At 48.2% G+C, this 13,220-nt stretch overlaps 1 protein-coding gene and 1 non-coding gene across 14 annotated transcripts in view; one reads left to right on the plus strand and one right to left on the minus strand.

The window, feature by feature from the left end:
• The window catches only part of MARK2 (microtubule affinity regulating kinase 2), a 75,345-nt gene that overhangs the window by 49,580 nt on the left and 12,545 nt on the right, over nt 1–13,220 (plus strand). For 4 of the 13 annotated variants that reach the window (XM_053560580.1, XM_053560586.1, XM_053560587.1 and 1 more), the window contains exons 2-6: nt 8,138–8,317; nt 8,539–8,592; nt 12,438–12,486; nt 12,821–12,886; nt 12,969–13,039. In XM_053560580.1, the coding sequence (XP_053416555.1) occupies nt 8,138–8,317; nt 8,539–8,592; nt 12,438–12,486; nt 12,821–12,886; nt 12,969–13,039 (420 nt within the window). Of the gene's footprint in view, nt 1–765; nt 1,530–3,593; nt 4,067–8,137; nt 8,318–8,538; nt 8,593–12,437; nt 12,487–12,820; nt 12,887–12,968; nt 13,040–13,220 lie in introns of those variants that run through there. The other 9 variants (XM_053560581.1, XM_053560585.1, XM_053560583.1 and 6 more) reach the window with 8 other exon arrangements.
• LOC128566157 (U6 spliceosomal RNA) lies at nt 5,207–5,310 on the minus strand. Its single transcript, XR_008374452.1, has one exon. It is a non-coding gene; the product is annotated as a U6 spliceosomal RNA (small nuclear RNA).

Below are 13,220 nucleotides of genomic sequence, written 5' to 3' on the forward strand. Positions count from 1 at the left end.
CAGTAAAAGTGCTGGATGTACAGTAGCATCAGAGATGTTGACTGTTGATCAGGGCTCATGTGTAAGGCACACATTTCTTGTCCACCCCTAAGTGACGTGTTCTCCCAGGGTTTGTGCTTAGTGCTGTGAGGGCATAGGGGAAGCTTTGTCCTTCCCCAGTGGACTTCTTGGCCTACCAACATGAAGTTCTTCAGATTGGCTTAATAGAAAATATCCTAGCCTGGAGTTGTGGAATGAATGAGAAACAAAAGTGAGAGCGAGAAGAAGGGCTGAGACCAGGACAGAGGTGGAGGTCAGTGGTCTGGAAGGACAGTCTTCTCTCTGCAAGAGATGGCCAACTCGCCTTGTGCTTCCCATGTGACCTGATAGTGGGGGCTTTGCAAAAAGGTGTGAGAAATCCCAGGCCCTTGGACTTCCTAGAGTTCGGGAGTGGGAGTGGTGATTGGAGACACCGAGGTGAGCGGGAACCTACAGATAAATTTCCAGAAGCAGGGCTGGACAGGACTTAGGAGGGACTTTTGGATTGTTCCCCAGCCTTTGAATAAAATCTAGTATTAAACATCTTTCTGTTAGTGATAAAGACTTCTTATGTATAATCCTTAGACCACTAGGAGGCTCACAGGGTTCTGAACCCCCTGAAGTAATGTCCACAGTGTTTTTTTCTGAGTGGAATATGCATTTTCCTAAGGTTAAAGCTTTTTTAGGAAGAGGGAGGTCAGTCTGCCACTGTCAACTTGCTGATTTTTGCTCATCCCCCTCCCATCTTGGTTCCTGAAGGGTGGTTTGCTGTTCTTCATCAGGGCTGCCACTCTGGGTCAGAACATCTGGGTTAAGCATGTATTCCTCCTGAGCCCTATTTGAGGTCTTGTTAAAGTGATCTGCCCCCACCCTGGTCCCACCTGCCACAGGTGAGATGAGACTTTATGACAGTCCAGAGGCTGGAGCAGTGTCCGCACCCTTCCCTCTTGCCAGCTGTTACCCAGTAAAACACCTTGGGGAGGGTGGGGCAGCCCACTTCCGGGGAGAGAGTGGGAGGGTAGAAGGAAGTTGATCTAAACCCGCCTCTTTCTCTTTTTCTCTCTCTTTCTCTCTTTTCCCTTCCCTTCCCTGCCCTGCTCCCCTCCTGCCCCTTCCTCCCACCTTGCTCCTGGGTAGTAACCTGGAACTGCACACCCTTCCTGACCACAGGCCCTGGCTCCCCTGGTCCTCAAGAAACCGTGGGGCTTTGTCCCTGTTGCTCTCCTCGCCAAACCCAGCCTTTCTCCTGCTAGTGGTAGTTTCGGTTGCAACATAGTCCAGGTTCCCAGGCGGGGAACCGCTTGGCCTGGCTGCTTCGCTACTTTTCACTGAGGAGGTGGTGGAAGGTGTCGCCTGCTCCAGCTGCATAAGGGTGGCTGGCTGAGGTGCAGCCCCCGCCCTGGGCCTGGCTCTTCCCGGTCTCTGTACTTTGCCCTCGCTGCCCGACAGGTTCTGCTGTGGGCTCTGCTGAATGGAAGTCGCTGGTAGTCCTTGCCCCTTTCTCCAGCCGGGTATGTTGTCCCCTTCCTTACTCTGGGAGTACCCTCTCCTCCCTCCCACCTCAAACATGAGATCTTTAAAGAGTTGCTAAACAGAGCCAGGCAATAGCACAGGAGCCAGGCATTAGCACAGCGTATTATATTCTTGAGAATGGTGTCCAGACATGGTCAAGGCATTGACTAAGAGGGGATGGGGGACAGGTACTCAGAGTAGACCCTCCTGGGTTCAAGTCAGCAGGCTTAGTAAGCAGAAGGATATGTGTCGGGGGTTGGCAGGGTGAGCAAAGAGGAGCTTCGCTACTGTCGGGGGGAAGCCTGGGATCTGGGGCCATTGCCCAGGGCTAGTGCCAGATGAACACTTTCTTCTCCCCACTCCACAGTGCCTACTTACTCTGCCCCTGGCCAGGGTGTGCCTTCCTCTTACCCTTCCCAGCTCAGCCCCTTCTCAGGCAGGGGAAGCCTCAGGACACTTGAGGCCAGCCCTGAATGCAAAGCCCCAAAGCGGGAACTTCTCTAGGAGAGAACTATTGGTAGGAGCCTCCAATGTTAGGGCAGGGGGCCCTGCCTACCTGAGTCAGCACCAGGCCTCTCAGGGTGGAGGCTGTCTTCCGGGCGAGCCTGGCAACATGCCTAGGCCAAGTTCTGAGATCCCTGGCAGACCCAGTTGATATAAAACTTTACTTTTTTTTATCCTCCATGTCCTGTCTTCTTTCCTCTTCTTGACCCTGGACCCCAAAGCTGTTTTGGCCTTACTTCTGAATCAGGCCTGCTTAGTAACCTGCTTGGTCTGCCATTTGGTTTCAAATACTGCCTTGCAAGGTGTCCGCCGTATCCTTTCTGAAGGTGTTTGAGAGCCATGGGGGCTACTTTCAACAGATTTCCTCAGTCCTTTGGGGCCTGCCTGGGTTATGATATAGGCCAGAGCTTTGGGAATGCTCGTGTCCCACATCTTACTGTGAAGAGGGAGGATGGAGGTGGAGGGGAGGGCATGGCTGTCACTAGGTCCTGTTAGCCCAGCAGAGTGGGCTGGTTCACAGCTTGCCACCTTGTTGGTGAAACCCAGGGCCAAGCTGGATGGGCCTGGCCAGAACCAGGGGGAAAAAACTCTCTCCCTGATGGCCATTCTTCTTACCTCCTTTTCATCCTTGAGAGAAGCAGTCAGATGAGGAAATTGACTCACATGGGGCCTTGGCCCAACAAGCATTTTCTACTGGGGATTTTCTCCTTTCCATATTCTCTTTTTCTGCTTCCTCCAGTGGCTCTCCTCCTTGCCCTGTCCTACATCCCTGGTGTGGGAAGCATCACAGCATAGAAGGGGCTAAGAGGTCGGGGTAGAGAAGGAGTGAGTGCTTTGAGTCTTTGAGAGTTGAGTGGTTCAGTCCTAGAATAGCAATCAGTGACTCTGGAGCAGAAGATCAAAGATCAGATGGCAGTTTTTATTGATCCTCAGGGTCCTTTCGCTGTCCTGGGTACCCTGCTTAAGACCAGACCTTCACAGCCGCCCTCTCTGAGGTTCTGGCTACCTGTCTTCCCTCTAGAAGGCTAGAGGTGTTGGTGGCATTTCATCAGGTCTGGAGAATGGTGGGTGCTTAGCTTGGACCCCTCTCCAGTGGAGAAGGCCCCAGCATCTCTTACTGGCATCAGACGGACTGCATCCTGCTTATGGAACTGGAAATAGATGCAGGAGGTTGTTGACAAGGCTTCTGGGTCTTCATACAGTAGTATTTAGGGACATAATGGTTGCTCTCTCATGATCTCTCATCTACCTGTGTGAAGTAGGAATATTTATTGTTACTTCACAGATAAAGAAACTAAAGCTAAGGGCGGCGCCTGTGGCTCAGTTGGTAAAGCGCTGGCCCCATATACCGAGGGTGGCGGGTTCAAACCTGGCCCCGGCTGAACTGCAGCCAAAAAATAGCCGGGCGTTGTGGCGGGTGCCTGTAGTCCCAGCTACTCTGGAGGCTGAGGCAGGAGAATCGCTTAAGCCCGGGAGTTGGAGGTTGCTGTGAGCTGTGTGATGCCATAGCACTCTACCGAGGGCCATAAAGTGAGACTCTGTCTCTACAAAAAAAAAAAAAGAAACTAAAGCTAGCAAGTTGAGGAGCCAGGGCTTGAACCTAGCTCTGCTGGAATGTAGAGCTCTTCAGCACCCATGAGACTACTGTCTGGCACAGATGTGTGGGAACACCCAACATGGGTCGTCTTTCAGGTGGTTCTCTTTCCCCCTGATAATCTCACCTCCCTCTTAAGATGATGCTGATAATAATAGAGTTAATGTGTGTTGAGTAAGTGGCAGATGAGGGTTTGTCTCTGGCATCTATACTCTAAATTTTAACCAGAAAGAAAGTGGCAGAGTCCCACTTGTGGTTGTTAGTTGTTAGTTGTTGCTCCTTTAAGACTAACATGCAACCAAGCCAGGTGGGGAGTGCTGTCCTGCCGTCCCACACAGATCAGCCCCTGGGAACCCAAGATGGATGACCAGAGCAGAGCTCAGAATGGACACGGGATGCCCAGATTTGGCTTCAGAGGGGCAGAGGCCAAACCTGCAGGTAGATACTAATTCCCTATTTTGGATTTTGAGGACTTAAGAGACTGTCAAACTCTTGCTGCCTTTGGTTTGTATCCTCAGAGAAGAGAGGAATGATAAAACTTAGAAGGTGAATTAGAGGTTGCCAAGGAAACTTGCCCACCTATCTTCCTCTCGTGGGAGTTGGGGCAAAAGGAAGGTTTTCCCTGCTCATGGTCCCTAGGCAGGCTGTAGCGTGGGGAGGCAGTCTAGAGCAGTGCTTCGGGGAGGGTGGGCTGAGAAGAGGTAAGCCCTGGAAGCCAGGCATTCAGGACCCTGCTGGGTGGGCTCAGGCTGCCCTTCAGGAGACTGACCCACTTAGGTAGTGGCAGGGCCTAGAAATATTCTTCTCTAGGTGTGAACCCTAGAGTAACTTTGGGAGGGAAAAAAGCCCGTATTAAAAAATCTACTTGTGTAGCACATGCTGTTTGAGGACTAGCCAGGCTAAGATGAGCTGCAGAGTGTGTGGAGTACAGGTCCAGAGATCTCTGTGGGCTGCAGTGAGCAAGCAGTAAGGGCTGGGGGCTTCATGGAGAAGTGGAGGTTGGTAAGGATATGTAGAAGAGGCGGCGCCTGTGGCTCAGTGAGCAGGGCGCCGGCCCCATATGCCGAGTGTGGCGGGTTCAAACCCAGCCCCGGCCAAACTGCAACTAAAAAATAGCTGGGCGTTGTGGCGGGCGCCTGTAGTCCCAGCTACTCAGGAGGCTGAGGCAAGAGAATCACGTAAGCCCAAGAGTTAGAGGTTGCTGTGAGCCGTGTGACGCCACGGCCCTCTACCGAGTGAGATTCTGTCTGTACAAAAAAAAAAAAAAAAAAGGGATATGTAGAAGAGAGAATGTTCCCTAAAGTGCCAAGCAGGTCAAAGGGACTTTTCTGGGATGCCAGGAGCCTCCCTCTTCAGAGCCTAACAGAGTCATGGGCTCTTTGCTCCACCAACGTCCAATCCCAGGTGCTTCTGCAATCTGAGCCAAACAACTTACGAAAAAACAGCCGTAGCTACTCTGCCAAGGCCGTACATTGACACGGAAAAGTCATAATCAGAATACTGTACTTGTTGCTGGTGCTGTTGTTTCTGCCTGAAAACATCTAGTTAGGCAAGTAAGCTTCTTATTTATTTGTTTATCTTTATATAGAATACTTCATGAATTTTGATGTCATCTTTGAGCAGGGGTCATGCTAATCTCTGTATGGTTCCAATTTTAGTATATATGCTACTGAACTGAACATGAAAACATTCTTGCCAAGGAACCTTGGACAGTTCCTTGGATAGTAGCAAGCCATTCTTTTGCTCTGTGGTTTTGAGGGCTTCACTTACAGCCAGCAAGGGCCATGAAAGGAAGGATTTGATTCACACTTCTCTCATCACCGTGCCACCCAACAAACTGTCCTTGAAGTTTCCAAGACAGCTCTGGATGGTTCTGCAAGGAGCTCTGGCCACATCTTTTGACCCAGTATGCTGGTGCAGTGTTGCCAGGAGTTCTTTGAGAGAGGCAAATTGGGGCTCTACAGGGGGATTAGAACAGACCCTGTGGACAGGTTTATTGAGATCTAATTGGCCAGGCGTAGTGGCTCACACGTGTAATCCTAGCACCCTGGGAGGCTGAGGCAGGAGGATCCCTCGAGCTTAGGAGTTTAAAACTAGCCTGACCAAGAGCAAGACCCCATCTCTAAATTAGCCAGATATTGTGGCACCTATAGTGCTAGCTCCCTGGGAGACTTAAGGCAGGAGGATCATTTGAGCCCAGCAGTTTGAGGTTGCTGTTAGCTAGGCTGATGCCGTGGCACTCTAGCATGGGCAACAGAGTGTGACTCTGGAAAAAAAAAAAGAAAGAGATAATTTACATACCATTCAATGTATTCTACCTATTTAAAGTGCAAATTGAGGCGGCCACATACACCCAGGCTGGTGGGTTCAAACCCAGCCTGGGCCAGCTAAAGCAACAATGACAACCGCAACCAAAAATAGCTGGGCTGGGTGGCGCCTGTGGCTCAGTGGGTAGGGCGCCAGCCCCATATACCGAAGGTGGCCGGGTTTGGCCAAACTGCAACAAAAAAATAGCCAGGCGTTATGGCAGGTGCCTGTAGTCTCAGCTACTCAGGAGGCTGAGGCAGGAGAATCGCCTAAGCCCAAGAGCTGGAGGTTGCTGTGAGCTGTATGAGGCCACGGCACTCTACCGAGGGCGATACAAAAAAAAAAAAAAAAAAAAGCTGGGCATTGTGGTGGGTGCCTGTAATTCCATCTACTTGGGAGGCTGAGGCAGGAGAATCACTTGAGCCCAAGAGTTTGTGATGCTACGGCACTCTACTGAGGATGACATGGTGATGCTCTGTCAAAAAAAGAAAAAAGAAAAGTGTAAACTGAGTGGCTTTTAGAAAATTCACCCAGTGTGCTGTCACCACAATTAATTTCAGAAAAATTTAATTACCCTAGAAAGAAATCCACAGCCCTAAGCTGTCACCTCAAATTCTCACCCCTGCCCACCCTCAGCTGTAAGCAATCAAGTAATCTACTTCCTGTCTCTCTAGCTTGCCTGTTCTGGGCTTACCATGTAAATGGAATCATATAATGTGTGTGGTCCTTTGTGACTAGCCTTATTTACTTAATATTTTCAAGGTTCTTCTGTGTCATAGCTTGTATCAGTACCTCACTTTTTATTGCTGACTAATATTCTACTACACGGGTGTGACACACTTGTTTATCCATTCATCAGTTGATGGACATTTGAGTTGTTTCTGCTTTTTGGCTGTTTTAGGTCATGCTGCTGTGAACGTTGACTATACAATTTTGTGTGTGGATGCATGTTTTATTTCTCTCGAATATGTACCTAGGAGTGGAGTTGCTGGCTCACATTCTCTATGTTTAGCACTTTGAGGAACTTACAAATCTTCATGTAGACATACATCTTTTTCTGAACCATTCTCTTTTTATGGGGGATGAGCATCCCTAATCTGAAAATCTGAAATCCTGAAATCCCCAATGCTTCAAAATCCAAAACTTTTTGAGTACCCACATTATGTCACAAATGGAAAATTCCACACCTGACCTTATGTGACAGGTTACAGTCAAAGGCAGTCAAGACTTTTTGTTCCATGCACAAAATTACTTGAAATATTGTATAAAATTACCTTCAGCCAGTAAAAAAAAAAAAAAATTCCTTCAGAGTATTTGTGTAAGATATGTGTGAAACAAATGAATTTCATGCTTAGATTTGGGTCCCACTCCTGAAATGGTTGATGACGTATATGCTGATATTTCAAAATCAGAAATACTTCTGGTCCCAAGCATTTCAGATAAGGGGTACTCCACCTGTATTATGTTTATATGCCCACTCGGTGCCAATTATTGTAGATTCTGCTTCTTTACCCTTATTTGAGCTCTGGGGTATCTAAGGCGGGCAAAGCAGAACAGATTGTTTCCTTGCTCAGACCTAGTCGTTCGGTTCATCGTTGTACAATTATTCATTCAGCAGCGGACATGTGCCAGTCTGTCTGGGTGCTGGGATGTGTCTGAATAAAGGTCACATGTATATCATTATGGACTTCCACTCCCACTGAGCTAGACAACAAATAAATAAATAATAAATGTAAGTGTGACAAATAATAAAGATTCAAATAAATGTAAAGCAACAAATAATAAAGATTCATCTAAAATAGTGGGTGGCAATAGGGCTTTGAAGTGATTTCTGACCAACTTTGAGATGCAGCCTTCTCACAGTGTGGACAGGCAGCAGGGGCCTAGAGCTCCTACCTGTACTGGTGGAGCCGTTGTCTTGCTACTGGTGTGTTGGGGGAGCTATTGATGAAACAGCTCTGTTCCTAGGCTCTAATTCCTGAAGGATCTTGGCACTGGACCTTATGCTCTGTTATTTTGGAATAAACACTGGCCGTCATCTCATCCCTCTTCCTCTTCTGCCTTATGAATCTTTGCTTACCTACCATCCCCCTGGAGTCTAGTGCACCCCCAGCCTCATATATCTTCTGCAGAGAGCTGAGGGCAAGGGTTTAGAGGCCTAGAAGGGCAGAATGTAAAGGTGTGTCTGTTTCTACTCTGCAGCCCACCTTGGGACATCTTGATTCCAAGCCCAGCAGTAAATCCAACATGCTGCGGGGCCGCAACTCAGCCACTTCTGCTGATGAGCAGCCCCATATTGGCAACTACCGACTCCTCAAGACCATTGGCAAGGGTAACTTTGCCAAGGTGAAGTTGGCCCGGCACATCCTGACTGGGAAAGAGGTGAGCACTGGGGCTGGGGACACAGCAGTACTTTCCAACCCTATTGACACTCCAGCAGGTAGTGCTGAGACCACTATGGCAGCCAGCCTCTTTTATAGCAGGCAGAAAGGAAAACTGAGGCATGCCAAAAGGAGTAGGGAATACAAAGGAGGAACTGGATTCCAGTCCTGGGTTTAGCCTAGTCAAGGAGGTGATCTTGGGCTTTTTTGTCTCATGTTTAGGTAGCTGTGAAGATCATTGACAAGACTCAACTGAACTCCTCCAGCCTTCAGAAAGTAAGCACGCGGCACCTCCTCTCCCTTTCTATACTTCTCTTCAGTAGATCACTGACCCCATTTGGACCTTCTCTTGAATTCCTAGTTTAACATCTCTGGCCATCCCACTGTCCCCACCACCTCCTCCCGGATTCCCTGCGGTGACTCTTGGGTGGGCTTCCTGGCCATGGACACTGGCTCTTTTGAAATCTTTCTGCCCATTCCCAGACACTTGGTCTATCTGTCTAACCTACTTCCTGCATCTTATCTTCTGGGCTGTGGCCATCCCTATGCCAAAACACATGTCTGTAGCCATTGTGAGAAACACATGCAGCTTCTCCAAGATCAGGAGTGATCCAGAGAAATGGCTCTAGAAGTACAGGGGTAAGAGGAGGCAGGAAAACTGCCCCTGGATTCTGTGCTAGCTACATTTTGCAGCATGAGTATGGAAGACTGAAGTTTTTAGACACTAAACCCCTAAACCCGAGTTCTAAGTCTCTGACGTGTATTCAGATTAAGGACAGTTTTCTTTCTTTTTTTTTTTTTTTTTTTGAGACAGAGTCTCACTATGTCACCCTCAGTAGAGTGTCATGGTGTCACAGCTCACAGCAACCTCAAACTCTTGGGCTTAAGTGATTCTCTTGCCTGAGCCTCCCAAGTAGCTGGGACTACAGGCACTGCCACAAAGCCTGGATATTTTCTTGTTGCAGTTGTCATTGTTGTTTAGCTGGCCCTGGCCAGGTACGAACCCTCCAGCTTCCGTATATGTGGCTGGTGCTGTAACCAATGTGCTACAGGCACTGAGCCAGATTAAGGACAGTTTTCCTTCTCTACTTCTAGGCTCCGCTTGGCTAGAGGTCATAAAGATATTTGCACATAGTTTTTGCTAGGCACAGTAGAACTTTTTCTTTCCTCCTTGTTTAATAGTGAGAAACTAAGGTCTTAGGTGGTAGGAGGAATACCCCAGGTGGGAACACATAGTTTCTCTGTCCAAGAAACTATGAAAGGCTGGTGGAAGCAAGAAAAGAAAGGCAAACTTTTATTTGCAGAAGGGGGACAGCTTGCCAGTGGCTGGTTATTTTAGAACCAGAAACTGCCTGCTTTCTTCATCCTGGGCTCTAGGAACGCCTGTCTGGCTCTCCAAAAGCTGCCCTTATTCAGGTCAGTCAGAATTCCTTCATGCCCTGACTGTTCATCTGACCCTTGCTCAAATATTCTGACAAAGGCCTAGTTCTTTTCATCTTGTGGCAGATTAAATTTTGTTTTCATAAGTACATCGTGGTAGTTGAGTTAGAAGAATGTGGCTCCAGGCTGCCAGAGTAAGATTCAGTGACAGTGATGCTGGGACTAGGGGTTCTTGTCAAGAGAGGTACTCATGGAATTGGTATAGATGTGTTGAGTTCACCTGACCTGCTAACCAGGTGTTTCCTAATTTTGTTACCCCTAAGATCCCCTTAAGGGTTCTTTGGTGTAACAGAAACATTGCTGTCATCACCAGAGCATCCCTGCTTGGAGCTCTCCAGGAGGAAGGGATGCTCTTGACATGCTGGCTTTAACCCTACAGAAGTAGAAGTCAGTGTTGGGACAGCCATTTGGTCTCTGGAGCCGTGTAGCTCCATAATAATTGCCAGAGTCAACCAAGCCATCTTACTGTCTACCTTTTTTTCTCCTTACATTTTCCTGACTGGAAGGTACTCGCCCCAGACAAATATGGGCATTTTAAAAGCCTTTTAGCACACTTTGTTACCAAGGCCAGTATGATCCTGGACAAATTATTCTATTTCTTTTCTTTTTTTTTTTTTTTGAGACAGAGCCTCAAGCTGTCACCCCAGGTAGAGTGCTGTGGCATCACAGCTCACAGCAACCTCCAACTCCTGGGCTCAAGTGATTCTCCTGTCTCCACCTCCCAAGTAGCTGGGACTATAGGCGCCTACCACAACACCTAGTTGTTTTTTGGTTGTAGCTGTCACTGGGCTGGATTGGGCTGGATTTGGCAGGCCTGGGCTGGATTTGAACCCGCCAGCTCAGGTGTATGTGGCTGGTACCTTAACCACTAGAGCCACAGGCGCCAAGCCCCATTCTATTTATTTTCATTTATTTATATATTTATTTACTTACTTCTTTTTTTTTTTTTTTTTTGAGACAGAGTCTCACTTTGTGGGCCCCAGTAGAGTGCCGTGGCATTATAGCTCACAGCAACCTCAAACTCTTGGGCTCAAGTGATTCTCTTGCCTCAGCCTACCAAGTAGCTGGGACTATAGATGCCTACCATAATGCCCAGATCTTTTTTAGAAGCAAGGTCTCACTTTTGCTTAGGCTGGTCTCGAACCTGTGAGCTCAGGCAATCCACGCACCTTGGCCTCCCAGACTACTGGGATTACGGGCATGAGCCACTGTGTCTGATCCTCTTACTTATTTATTTAGAGACAGAATCTCACTCTGTTGCCCTGGGTAGAGTGCTGTTGCCTCATAGGTCACAAACTCAAAACTCCTGGGCTCAAGTGATGCCCTTGTCCCAGCCTCCCGAGTAGCTGGAGCTATGGGAGCCTACCACAATACCCAGCGAGTTTTTCTATTTTTAGTAGTGATGAGGTCTTGCTCTTGCTCAGGTGATCTTAAACTCCTGAGGTCAGATGATTTGACCTGCCTCAGTCTCCCAGAGTGCAAGGATTATAGGGGTGAGCCACCATGCCCAACCTAAAATCATTCTGTTTAAATTTGATCCCAGCAATAACCCCAAAATGATTAACATTGAAGAAGCTAGCCCCCTCAGGGTTCCAGATGAACCTAGAAAAACTCCATGCTTTCCTAGGAGAAGTGCCACTTCCAGGCCAAGTAGACACCCTTAGAGAAAGAGTCTTGGCAGCTATCTCTGAGCCCCATTTCATTGCAATGCCCCATTATTACTCCTGAGATGGTATCTAGGACTTTTATACCTCTTTATCCAAAATAACTGTTGGGCCAGAGAAGGAAAGCAAGCGGACCCTGGGCTCTATCAGGAGCTAAGGTCACAGTCAGGTTCCTGAAGATTTAAAAACCTGTTCTTTTCCTTTCCAGCTCATGAGAACTCTGGGATGTCATTATGGAAAAAAATGTATTCACTTTATTCCATAAACTATATCCTCAGAATTAGGGTTCTACCCCCCAAAAAAACAACTACCACCTCTGTTCTTTGTGCAAGTGGTGAGCCCTGAAACTTACAAAACCCCCATCTCCAGTTCTCTGGCCCCCGCAGAGGGGAAGGAGTTCATTTCTGTCATCTTTCTTTATGGAAATGTATGGTTTGGAGCCCCTGATTTTGTTTCACAAAGAGAGCGTGAGTGTGTGGAGGTGGATTTGATTAAAATTGGCATCAGCTATATATAGGAGTGGTTTCCTCTGTCACCACCCTGGAGGCCCAGGAAGGAAAGGCCTACCTCCTAGTACAGAACCCTCTGACTTCTGTAAATCAGAAAATAATGGGGTCTCTTCTCCTTCAGAACTGTACCACCTCTTCACACAGACTATGTTGGGTCTAAAGCAACCACTCGGGTCCTGAATATTCACCTACACAGACTCACAGTCCCTCCTACAGAGGCACCCAACCAAAACTTGAATGCTATTTGGGGGCTGGATTTGGTAGACACAGCAGAGGGCACGGCTGGCTTGTCCAGATGCCAAGGTTGGGGTGGGGCCCAGCTCTCCTCCAGTTCCCATGCTTTTCAGTCAGAGGAGGGCTGTGGATGAACTTGACACCTGCCCTTTTTCCTGCGTGGTTTTGGTTTTGTTTTGTTTCTGTTTTTCTAAAATCCTAGCAGGGGCTCTGTTTGGAAGGATCTGAGGAGGGTAAGTTGAACAAGCATGACTGCTGGTATTTTATTTTACAGCTGTTCCGTGAAGTAAGAATAATGAAGGTTTTGAATCATCCCAATATAGGTGAGAAGTAATTATCACTCCTTTCTTCTTCCCCCACAGCAGGGCTCCTCTTTCCAGTATGTAGTCCTACCTGAGGCACAGTGCCTTCTGGGGTCTGTAGTCTACCAGGATGTCAAGGATACCCCTGGGAAAGCTCAGCTCAAAATCCAGCGCTACCTCTGGCACACTGGGCTGTTCTTAGTAGTTAGGCTGATATGAGAGGAACTTGTCCTTGGCAAGGGGAATGTGAAAGTGGAGGGGGAACTTTCATCCCTAGGATGTCTTTGGACATGTTGGGGCTCAGCATATGGCCCTGCTACTTCTCTGACTCAAGGCTTGGCCTTTTTTCTTACAGTTAAGTTATTCGAAGTGATCGAGACTGAGAAAACACTTTACCTTGTCATGGAATACGCTAGTGGTGGTAGGTATGGGATTGGCCCTTCCCGTTCCGCCCCACTTCTCCCAACTCAAGCTCTGATCAAGACCCTGCCCGTCTCTTTCAGGAGAAGTATTTGATTACCTAGTGGCTCATGGCAGGATGAAAGAAAAAGAGGCTCGAGCCAAATTCCGCCAGGTGGGTGTGACTCTCTCCATAGGGTCTGGGCCTGACCTCGCCTTTTGGAGTTTGGCATACAAGGAGGAGCTGCCCATCTGTAAATGGCCTTTGGAGAGTGCCTTGGGGTTTGCCTATCTTATGTGGCAGCTTAGAACGAGGTCGTGGAGTTCCTGCTCTGCCAGCCCTGTGTGGCCCACCA

Source organism: Nycticebus coucang, chromosome 14 (genome assembly GCF_027406575.1).
Source record: "Nycticebus coucang isolate mNycCou1 chromosome 14, mNycCou1.pri, whole genome shotgun sequence".
Classification (NCBI taxonomy): Eukaryota; Metazoa; Chordata; class Mammalia; order Primates; family Lorisidae; genus Nycticebus; species Nycticebus coucang.